The sequence below is a fragment of the Tachypleus tridentatus genome, chromosome 3 (assembly GCF_004210375.1).
Source record: "Tachypleus tridentatus isolate NWPU-2018 chromosome 3, ASM421037v1, whole genome shotgun sequence".
NCBI classification, from domain to species: Eukaryota; Metazoa; Arthropoda; class Merostomata; order Xiphosura; family Limulidae; genus Tachypleus; species Tachypleus tridentatus.
Window position 1 is genome coordinate 5096012 of NC_134827.1, and position 12169 is coordinate 5108180.

Consider the following 12169-nt stretch of genomic DNA (forward strand, 5'->3'; position numbering starts at 1 on the left):
TACTAACTGTGAGGTTTTTTTTGCAAGATTAAATACTTTATCAAGTTTTATGTTGCTCTGTTTTTGTTGTGTTCATACACTGCATTTTTTGTTCTAACAAGATATTAACATTTTACTAGAACTATGGATGATGATATCCTCGAAGATGATGTTCAGCTGAAGGTATGTTTTGTAAACAAGTATGTGATTATATATATATTTGTCTGCATATATATATGATTTTAAGTTTGCAATGATTTTAATTGGGAAGTAAGTAAGCTGTTTTAAAATGTAAGGTGGAGAAAGAAATGAAAAGAGAGAGAGAAAAAATATTATGTAAACAGATATTTCAGTAACTTGCGACTTGAATAGTAAAATTGTTTATCAGATCAACAGAGTGGGTTGTATTTTTTATTTAAACTTCATTATATCTAAACAATAGTATCTTGAGATCCTACAGTGTCAAAACAAAATAATCAACATTATCAATCATGACCGAATATTCTTGCTTTTAAATAGTCCTGTTTATTGTATTATTTTAGTCTTATGTACTCACACTGAATTAAGCAGGGTTGATAAAGAGTAAACAAACTATGTTTTAAGATTGACTTCATCTGTAATATGTGATCGGCAGCTAATTTACAAGAAGTTGTAACTAATGTACTTTTAAGCATTTTTAAAAATTATAATAAAAATGCAGTGAATATGAGTACTAGCTAGCTGCATGTATGACTAAAATTTTGACATTTGGTATCATGGCATTTTAAAACAGATTTCAACAGTTCATGTTGTCTCATTGTTGGAAGCACAGCTTTTGGGAAACAAAAAGGTGTAAAATAACTCCCAATTTTAGTCTAACAATCCTTAAAAATGAGTACCTCAGAAGCAAAAATATAATATTGTCTTAATTAACTTACAAGTTTAATGGTATGTGCACCTTTATAATGATGTTTTCAGTTAAAAGGTTTTTTTTTCTTAATGTTTTATTTAAACAGTTTTCTTTTCCACAAATGCAGGATAATGATTTTGATGATTTAGACATTGAAGCAGAAGATGCATTGTTGGAAATTACAGAGGATGATGAGGAGTTCTCAACTTTGGAATCCTACCGAGGTATTTTAGTAACTGTGATTCTTTTTTAAATACAGTATACTACTATTAGTGATTTTCGTAGCCATATGGTTAGAGCTGGCTGGCCATCCAAGTATTATATTAATCATCAGACTCATCTATATGTACAACTAAAAGAATACTGAGCATGCATATGTATCTGGAAGATTTTTTAAAGTTCTTTATATTATGCAAAAATGAAATTAAGGGTAGAGAAGTATTGAGCACATCACCATATTCAGGAGGGATGAATGAATGCATAGATACTACTATGCATTGTAGAGAAATGATCTGTCATCCCTCAGAGCCCCATTTTAGACAACAGCACTTATGTGTTTTTTTTATTAGTTTATAGCAATTGAGAGTGCCATTACTGTCATCCTGTTGAGTTTTAATATGGCCCTTGATACTTAGGTTTATGACAGTGCTACTCTATGTAGATCTGGTGTCTCTTACTAGATAAATCAACCTGTTTGCCATAATTAGTCACAACATTTGGCCCAAAGTATAATTTGTACTAGACTGTTTGGAGAGTGATACTTATTGTGGAATAAGTTGAACCTTGCAATCATTGAGAAGCCTTGTATGGCTGAGTTCTTTCAGATCTCTTATGTATCTAACATTTTGCATTAGTAGTCTGGGTAGGTAATGTGATTGTTTTAGTTACTTTAAGTGTGTAGTATTGCCTTTACAGTGTGTAAACTTTGTGCATTAAGTTATAAAATACAAAAAGAAATCTTGTTTAAAAAAGCATAAATTTTACTCCATATTTAATTAGTTTAGATAAACTTATTGATTGTTCATGAGACAGTTAGTTGTACGTACATTTATAAATGACAAAACTGGTTGTCATTTTATACATCCTTAAAATAAGCAGTAAATCCCCATTAATGTGTAAATCAAATAATGGAAATGTTTTACTATCACTGATAATGGTAATAATGTTTAATTAACACGTCATGATTGCAGTTAAAAAATCATTAAGTATTCTGATAGTTAATTTATTTCTGTATTTTGTTTGGATACCATAAACATAAGAAATAGTATTTAGTAAAAAAGATTTGAATTATGAGAATATTTTGCAGTCACTACTGTAATCTCTAAACCAAACTAAAGTTTACCTGATGTCTTTTCACCAAAGAAAATTTGTGTAGCAGTCAAATAGATATAATTTAATGTGCATACTTTTACTCGAACTAGAAACTTTCTTGTGGAATCATAATTCATAAAATTCATTTACCTCTTTTGAACAACAAAGAGCCATTTGTGAAATATTTTTGCACATGCAAGTAGTAACCTTGAATGTAGTTTTGTCTCTATACATGTTAGAGTATTGAGCCAGCCTATGATGTAATCATCTTTAGACTCCATCCACTAATAGGAAAGAGAGAACAATGAGTATAAGTAATTGAACACAGACTTGTTCTTTTCTCAGCATTACTTCAGACATGTTCAAATTTATTTCTTTGTTTTTGGAATTCTGAAATTTATTTGCTGTGTTTGTTCTTTAACTTTTAGGTAAACCATATTGTCTCCTTCATTATGTTTGTACTCAAGTATATTTGTTGTCAGCTTAACTTTCTATTATGCTCTATATATTTCTCTCTTTCTCTCTCTCTATACATATGTACGTATGTATAACACTTTGGGGATCATTTTGACAACAGATTTCCAGAGATGCGTTTATGTTATGAGCTAACTTCAAAAGTTATGACATTCCACTTCAGGAACCCACTTTTGCTGTTTCAATGATGACTGGAGACACTGATGATCAGCATTGTTACTGCCATTGTGCACCAGGTGGATGGGTCTGTTGTACATTTTTCTTTTTTTTAAATCTTAGATCCAGGTTTCTCGACCTTGTATTTCTGATGTGGTGGCTGATATCTTTTTGTCTGAACTTTGCACCAACCTGCCAACAACCTTGCTCTTCTTGACTTTGTGACATTTTCCTTATGGCCTGTTTTCTATCTTTCTTGAGATTCATTCTTTTGAATCTCTTCTTGCTAGGGTATCCTACTTGTACTTGGTCTCTTGCTTGTCTTCCTATTGCTCTTTCTCAGTACCTTTTCTCTTTGTCTACTCTCAGAAGCTCTCAATCAAGACCTGACAGTTTCACTGGTGTCATCTCTTCTTCTTATGCAGTGTCCCAATTGACTCAGTTTCTTTATTACTGGAACTTGTTTGGTTGAAATGCTTTACCTTCAGGTGTTCTTCCTCATCTCAACTCAGGGACCTCTGTCTGACTTCTTTACTTTTAGATGAGGTTTATCAAGTCTTTTCTTACACTCTGGAAAGCTGAGACTGCTTATCAGCACTCTTCTTCAATTATTTTGATTTTCTGTGTTTGTCAATCCCAGGGGTCCCACATGTTTTCTTGGCTTACGTAGTTTTGTGAGGTAACTGTATCTCTCTTTTTTCATCATTCTGTTTTTCTTTCTCAGTGTAACTCCACAACACTTAGCACTCTACTGTGTGGGTTACTTATAATCTCGGCTGTTATCTGGTGGAAGGTCAACTGTACTGTACCTCTTTGCATACAATTATTGGGTCACAAAGGTGCTCTCTTGCAGATTTTCTGTCTTTTTATACATAACATTTTTTTCATTCTCAAGAAGACAGGAGATTGCCAACCTGTTATAGATCTCTTATTCCTGATCCCATGTCTTGTAATTCCACAGTTAAAGATCAACATTTTTCTTAATCTGAAATGGATGTTCTCTTTCAGTTTGTGTATGACCTAACTTTATGTTTCTAGTGCTTTTATCTGCATCTTGATTTGTCCATATCTTTCTCAGGTTCATTGACAATGATGGATTTTTTTCAGTTCTAGCCCCTTCCCTTTAGGTTAGCCTAAAAAACTAAGTACATTTTTATTTGGATCATGTAGATATTTTTAAGGCAAATAAATTTTTTGAGTTTTCATTTCCATTACTATGTAGATAACCCATTTTGGTTTGTACAAAGAAGTTTCCACAGCAATGACTTTTTCCCTCTTTTGGGCCCCTCGGTCTGGATTCCTGTACGTGGTGAGGGACCTCCCAGAGAAGGTTCTGTTCTTTCAGTTTATCTCCTCTGGGATCTAAACATTCACCCATGTGTTTGCCATGCATGGTGACCCGTGAAGGGGAGGAGAGGATTCTGGTGGTTGAGGAGTCCAGTCCTAACACACCACTTTCACCTTGAATTCCTGTAGAAGGGCAGCCTTGAGGTGGCCCCCCGTGGGTCAGTTAGCTGGTCCACTCGGACTAGGGTCAACCAACTACCAGTGTTGGATGTTCTCAACAGGTGTTGTGGACATTGTATCTGATACTGGTGTTTGGGTATAGTGCTCACGAAACCCTGGCATTGCTGCAGTGTCCTTGTTTGACATTGTAGTGCGTCCCCTAGTGGTGGGTAGGGTCAGTGGGCACCGAAATTTCCCTTTCTTTGTTATGGATACTCCAATTAAAAATCTTAATGAAATAGTGGAAAAACAGTCTATAAGTAAATGACCACATCTTCAAGATTCTAAGCAGTAATCCTCACTATCTGTACCAGCTGTTGTACCTCATTTTCTTATATTGCATTCACTTTCAGACAAACCTTTATGGCAAATGTCTCCCTTTTTCATTCAGAAGGGACTAGAGAGACTTGCTCGCTATCCAGAGTCAGTAAAGAAGCTTTGATCTGTGACATATTCGTGGAAACATCCACTTCTCAACACAGTGAACTCCTCTTGCATTCAAAGGTAATTGAGGGTACACCTCATGCTACTTTGAATTCATCACAAGGAGTTATTTTTGATGGGGATTTGAAGAACATCCCAGAGTCAGAGATTCTCACTGGTTTCTCCACCCAAGAAGTTTCTGCAGTGAGGTGTATATTCACTCGCAAAGATGGAATTATGATGCTGACCAATGTCCTCATTCTCACATCCACGTGACACGTCTGACTGCCACCATTCAAGACAAGTTATTTTAATTGCAAAGTACGGCCATACATTCCAAACCCTCTCCGATTTTTTCCAGTGTCAGAAGTTCGGTCACTTGAAGACGTCATGTAGTTCCTTGACGTGTGCTCATTGCGGTGGTAAAGAGCATGATGCCTATGAGTGTGAAATTGACCCTGATTGCAACAATTGCAATGGCTCTCACCCATCCTACTTTTGTTCTTTCCCTATATGGTTGGAAGAAAAAGAAGTGCAGCATTTGAAAATGATTCATAACATTACTTATCCTGAGTCTGGAAAATTGCTGTCCACCACCTCATCTTGGACGTATGCTGCTGCACTTCATTTCACAACTACAGTGGGAGTGCAGACAGATCTTTGTGCTTCCAAATGAATTGTTCTCCAAACAAATTAAAAGTCTTTTGACCTCGTTGGTTAAAAAAGTTGATGAATCAACTTCAACACTTATCTCTGCTCCTAACAGACATTCCAGCAAACCCCAAGATCCACTTCCTTTGGTTCTGGGTATGGGCATTTCCTTGAGTACTTCTCGCACCCCAAGATGTAAAATGACCATTTGTTCATGTTCTCAGTCACTGGAATCCTCTTCAAACAGCAAAGACTAACCCAATCAACCCAGGACACAATCCATGGAAGTTGATAGACCTCCCTTGAATAAAGACAGTAAAGGAAAAAAGACGTCTCAAACAGAAAGGCTCTTCACACAATTTGCCTACACATAAATAAAAATGGCCATCTTGATACAATGGAACTGTCGATGTTTACATTCTAATCTGGATGACTTCAAAGCACTGATTGTTTCCTATCATTCTGTATGTCTTTCCTTTTAGGAAACATTTTTGAAACCTACCAATACAGTCACCTTTCAGCAGTTTTCTTTGTATAGAAATGACAGGCTGTGTGATGGACGAGTGCATGGAAGGGTTGAACTGTTGGTTGCTCAGTACGTGTCTACCCTGTTTTTGCCACTCAACACACCCTTGGAGGCTGTAGCAATCTGTGTTGCATACTATCACTGTTTGTTCTCTCTACCTGTTGCCTGGAGAGACCTATGATCGATTAGATCTTGATGTACTCATTGAACAGTTGCTGTCTCCCTTTTTCGTCTTGGGGGACTTTAATGGACATCATCCCCTCTGGGGAAGTGTTGATATTGATAGGAGAGGTCTCTCTGTAGATCATATGCTCTCTGATCACAGCCTTTCTCTTTTCAATACTGGTTTTTCTACTTATTTCCATGCTCCTAATCTGTCCTTTACTGCTATTGATCTCTCATTTTGCACCCCTTCACTATTCTCCCACTTTTCATGGAGGGTTGAGGCAGTGATGATTTTCCTATAATTTTGAGAGAGACTGGCTGTGGTCGATGCTACTCGACCTACATGCCCTGTTGGAAGCTGGATCAAGCTAACTGGCTGTATTATACAGGCAGCTGCTCAATGTATTCCTAAAACCTTGACATGTTTTCCACTATATCCACCACATGACACAGAAGGCTTAAAAATCTACTTTTCGTAGGTATCCCACACTCTCGCACTGCATCACTTTCCAGCAGGCCCATGCACCTGCTTGGTGGGTAAGACTTCAGGGCCAGAAGGAATCTTGGATTAAGTTAACAACTAGCATATGTTCTACTACCATTTCCAAATTTATATGGGACAAGATTCCAAAGGTTAGTGTGCAATATAATTCTGTTCCCCTTTCGATCTTGCTCTCTGATGGCCAGGAAGTATCTGATACCCGAAGCATAGCCGATACTCGAGGTGAAAGCTTATGCCGAATATCTAGCACTTCTGCTTTTTCCTCCATCTTCTTAGCCACCAAGACTTGGGAAGGGCGATCACCTCTTTCCTTTTGAGCTCATATTCTCTATGACTATATCGTCCCTTTACACTGGTGGAACTCAAACTGGCCCTTCATCAGTCTGGCCGTACATCGGTCGGACCTGATGATCTACACTATGAAACGCTGTGCCATCTATCTCCTGCTTGTCTTGCTATTCTTTTGATTGTTTTTAACTGGATCTGGCAGGAGAATGTTTTCCTGATGCCTGGTGCCAGGCTATTGTCATACCTTTCTCTAAGCCTGGGAAGGATCCCAAGATTCCTTCAAACTACCATCCAATTGCTTTGATGAGCTGTTTCTATAAAACCTTAGAGAGGATGGTTAATGCTCGTCTTGTCTGGTTACTTGATTTAAACAACCTCCACTTGCCTACTCAGTTGGGTTCCAACGATAGCGCTTCACCATGGACCACCTGATTCGACTTGAAATGTCAATCAGAGAAGCCTTTCTCAAAGGACAACATCTTGTGTCAGTATTCTTTCACATTGAGAAGGCTTATGATACAATGTGTAGGTATGGCATTTTGTGAGACCTCCATATATATGGGTTACTTGGCCATTTGCCCATTTTTATTAAAAATTTTTTAATGGACATGCATTTCAAAGTTCGTGTGGGTTCAACACTTTCCCATTCTTTTCTACAGGAACTTGAAGTCCCTCAGGACTGTGTTTTGAGTGTCACACTTTTCAGTATAAAAAGTAATGGCATCACTGAACAACTCCCTCTCATTGTTGCAAACGGGCTCTATGTCGACGACTTTAACATCTCATGTCAGTCGTCAAACATGAGGTATATTGAGCGGCAGCTACAGACTGTCCTCAATCGTTTCCTGAAGTGGACCACAGCAAACGGCTTTATCTTCTCACTCTCTAAAACTGTTTGCATGCACTTTTGCCACCAATGGGGTATTTACTTTGATCCTGAACTCCGTATTGGTGAAGTTGTGCTATCTGTGGTCCCTGAGACAAAGTTCTTGGGGCTTATCTTTAACTATAAGCTGACCTTTATACCACACATCAAGCAGGTACGGGTCGTATGTACAAGAGCACTGAACATTCTCCGTGTCCTCTCTTCCACCACTTGGGTAACAGATTGATGTTCTATGCTAAAGATATATCGTGCTCTTATTTGATTGAAACTTGATTATGGATCATTGGTCTATGGCTTTTCCAGGACCTTGGCCTTGAAGATGCTGAACCCCATTCATCATCAAGGACTTCAGCTCTGTGCCAGGGCTTTTTGTTTTTTCCCCAGTTCAGGTCTTATACACAGTCTTATGAACCTTCTTTGCACTTCTGTTGATTGCAACTGTCTTTACTACATGCTTCGAAACTTCATTTCTTATCAAAGCATCCCACTTAGGGATGGATGTGTTTTCCTTCCTTAGTGGGCCATGCCTGTTTATACAAATGGTTCGAAATCAGGTGAATGTGTGGGCTCTGCTGTGGTTTGTTGTGGTTCAATGGTTGTGTGCAGAATCCCCTTTACAGCCTTAGTGTTCACTGCTGAACTGTATGCCATTTCTCTTACCCTGAATCACATAGAAGCTAAGCAGTACTCAAATTGTACTATTTATACTGACTTGCTGAGTTCTTTACTGGCCTTGGAAATGCTTCACGTTAGTTTACACCCTGTTCTTGCCGATATTCAAAACCTACTGCCCATATCACTTTAACATCTACTTTTATCCAGTTTTTCTAGATACCGGGCCATGTTGGTATTCGTGGAAATGAGCTTGCTGACACCACAGCTATACTGTCTGCTCTGGCACTATCACTGCTATGCTTGTTCCATACATGGGCTATGGTTCTGTATTCAAGGCTCAGCTCTGTTCCAATTGGCAGTTGACTTAGAGTGAGCAACGTGAAAACAAGCTTTTCCAAATAAAACCCTCTCTTGGACTTTAGCCGTCTTGCTTCCATAAGGATTGGAAAGAGGAAGTTGTTCTAATTAAACTATGCATTGGTTACAGTTTTTTAAATCATCATTTTCTTTTATCTGGGACTGATGCACCAATATATTATCTGTGTAACACTCAGGTCACAATAAGCCACGTTTTACTGTCTTGCCATCATTATGACTCTCAATGATGGCATGATTTTAAACAAGTTCTGTCCCAAGATTTTGCTGTAACGTTAGTGTTATTGGTGATGATGACGCTGTCTACTTTGGAAATGTTTTTAGTTTTTTAAGGGCTATTAATCTTTTTAATGCCATTTAAGTTTTTTAATTTATACATTTGACCTTTTTTAATGTGATTTCATTTTAAGAATCAAAGTCCATCTAGTTTGAAATGAAGTTGGAAAATGGCTATAACATCAAATAACTCGAAACCAGGACTAGAAAAGTCAACTTCAGGTGTCTAGTGCTGCTGTTTGAACTACCCGTTAGTCATCCTGGTGAGTTATAATTAAAATTTTGCTACAAGTCTTTTAAGACTTTTATTACTTTACTTTCTGAAAATGGCCATAATGCTATACAACTCAGAACCAGAACTGGAAAGCCCAACTTCATTTGACTAACGGGGGTTTTTGAACTTACCTGTTAGTCTTCCTGGTGAGTTATGATAATTTCAGTTATTCTACAGAAAGTCCTTTACAACCTGTATTACTGTAGTTTTTCTCTTACTGTTGTAAGACTAGATGTAAAAATTGGTTTTAATGCTATTTGTTTTTTTAATTCAAAAATTAAACTTTTTTTAACCTTAATTTGCTTTTATGAATTTTGCTAATTTTGATTTATCTTTTTACTTGGTGTTTGGTGCAGATAGCCTAGTTGCTCTGTGCCATAAAACATCAAACCAACGAACTAACCAATCTCTTTGGGAAGCATCTGTTCTGGGTTGGCTTGTCAAATTCTCCAAGTCCGTATTGTTTCCTGTTGGGCAATTTGTTTACCTCAGAGTCTATTTCAACTTGCACACACTGCCAACTCAGTCATGTTATTATGTCTTCAAGATGTTGATCTTCCTGGTGAGAGATTTTATTGCTTTTGAGGGATCTGGCTTTGCTCAGTCAGTTCCATTATTCTTTTTAGATGTGCCAGTAATATCTCCTTCAGTGGAACTAGGTCAATCAGTAGGATATGTCCAGAGATTTTCTGTTATCTTTAGTACTTTTCCATCCATTTTTTTTTCACCTCCTGCTGCCATTGTGGAACAATTAATGTCATATAACATGGTCGTTCCTTTTCCTCCACTTCACCTAGGCTTGAATCTGTTCATTGATGCCATGATTTATGGTGGGGAAACAGTTCTGGACATGCCTTCACTATATCTGGAATATCATCTCCATAAGAATGGTCCCTTTAAACCATGGCTGCTTAATTGTCTTACTGTCATCTTGTGATAATCTGTTTAGACAACTCTACTGTTGTATCTTTCATCAGCTGATAAGGAGACAGTCAATCTTGGAACCACTACTTTATAAGCCCCCTCCTCCAAAATGCTTATGAGATCTTTTTTTATTTAACTGAACTAAACTGATAATTTAAAAATTGTGTGATGCTCCTTTTTTTGCCAAACAGTAGTATGTAGGCAATGTTGATTGTATGTACTTTTAGAATTATAGTGAAAGAAGCTATCTTTTTGAACAGTACATACAATTACGAATTTTGAATACATTAATATTATCCATAAGATAAACCCCAAATTTTTAAATGCTCTTTCAATAGGCAACAAATTTTAACAAGTTACTTCTGTCACAAAATATAATTCCCAATTTTTCAAACTTTTCATATGCAACACATTATTTTCAGGTTTGGTATTAAATGCCACAGTTGAACTCTTCCACTGGATAGATTACATGCACTTTTAAAGAAAGTAGTTGACTTTTTACATATGGTTTTTAATAAGAGAACACTCCTTAGTCAATATTTATAACATTCCAAAGTATAAATATATGACGTGTACTAACACCTGCACTGCAAGGAAGTTTTTTGAATAACAAAGGTCATCAGTGGTATCATGTGAGAGAGGTGGTGCCAATCATAATGAGCTAAGTGCTATTGTATTTAGTAGTAGTATGTAGATCATCAAATGAGGTTTAACCTTTCACATTGGTTAGGTCAAAGTGCACGTCACAAAGTTTTATAGAGTTACATTAAAATACTTTATTATCAATGTCTACAAATAAATTTGACATCAAACATAGCTTGCAAATCACTTTTAATATTATATACATTTTCAATTCTTAATTTTGTATGTAAATATCAATGAAATCCTCAATCTCCCCTAGTATGAAAATTGTGACACTTGCTTTTAAGGTTTTCTTCTTCTATAATTTATTTACCCCTCCTCAAATGTGTATGGAATTTAATGCAAATTAATTATTGTAATATAGTTATTATTCAGGCAAAGCATAATTATTATAGCCTTCATTTTATTTTGTTACAGAGCCATAAGCTAGAAAATGCAACCCCTCTTACCACATCCACATGTCACATCCTTTCTTATACAAATTGCAAATAGTTTTCTTAGACATTTAATACTGTATTATTTATAATTAACACAAATCTAGTGTTTTAGTCTAATAATGTATTATGTCACATTGTTTTATACACAGAAGAATTGTCTATTTTACTTACAGTTTAAGCTTTGTTCCCACAGAAAGCATATCAAGGAGCTTAGCTGAATTTTTTGAGGCTTATTGCATACTTAGAAAACCATAAAATTATAAAGGTTATAAGATATTGTTTGCTTTTTACATGCTATTCTGTGTTCTTATATGCTGTATTTAATTGAATAAATTATTTAGTGAAGTAGTATCATTAATATAAAAAAAACAGGGTTAAGTTTCATCAACAGTGAACAGCAAAACAAACCGTAAAGAATACTCAGTTAAGTACCATATTTCTCATATTTCATGTGTATTCACTCGTTGTTATTAATGTTATCAAAATGTGAAACTTGTTAGGTTATATTAGGTAAAATAAATAAAAAATAAACATTTTTCATGAGGTATGCTTGTGAGCAGGTATTGTAGCTTGTACATATATAATTTAATAGGGTAACATGAGCTACATGTTTGCTGAGAGATTTCAATGTAGTGGGATTGTTAATTAGACATGACTCAAAGAATAATAAAATTTAAGTAGAAACAGATGTATACTGTTACAATGCTTAAGCTATTTAGGATAAATAGTTGCAGTTTCCATTTACATTTTGCAGTCATACTATAAAGATGAAATGGTAATTTTGAAACTGTTTTATCTCCTTTTACCAAATGCTATCTTGATCCTGGTTTGCTCTTTAAGGATTGTTGAAAATGTTTTTGCTATCAGTTC

The 12169-nt window shown here is 36.1% G+C and overlaps 1 protein-coding gene across 4 annotated transcripts in view; it reads left to right on the forward strand.

Annotated features, from left to right (window-relative positions):
- LOC143246251 (uncharacterized) overlaps nucleotides 1-12169 on the forward strand; it is a 109634-nt gene that overhangs the window by 10913 nt on the left and 86552 nt on the right. For all 4 annotated transcript variants that reach the window (XM_076492656.1, XM_076492655.1, XM_076492657.1 and 1 more), the window contains exons 2-3: nucleotides 120-162; nucleotides 996-1092. In XM_076492656.1, coding sequence (XP_076348771.1) covers nucleotides 124-162; nucleotides 996-1092 — 136 coding nt within the window. In that variant the 5' untranslated portion in view covers nucleotides 120-123. The remainder of the gene's footprint in view (nucleotides 1-119; nucleotides 163-995; nucleotides 1093-12169) is intronic.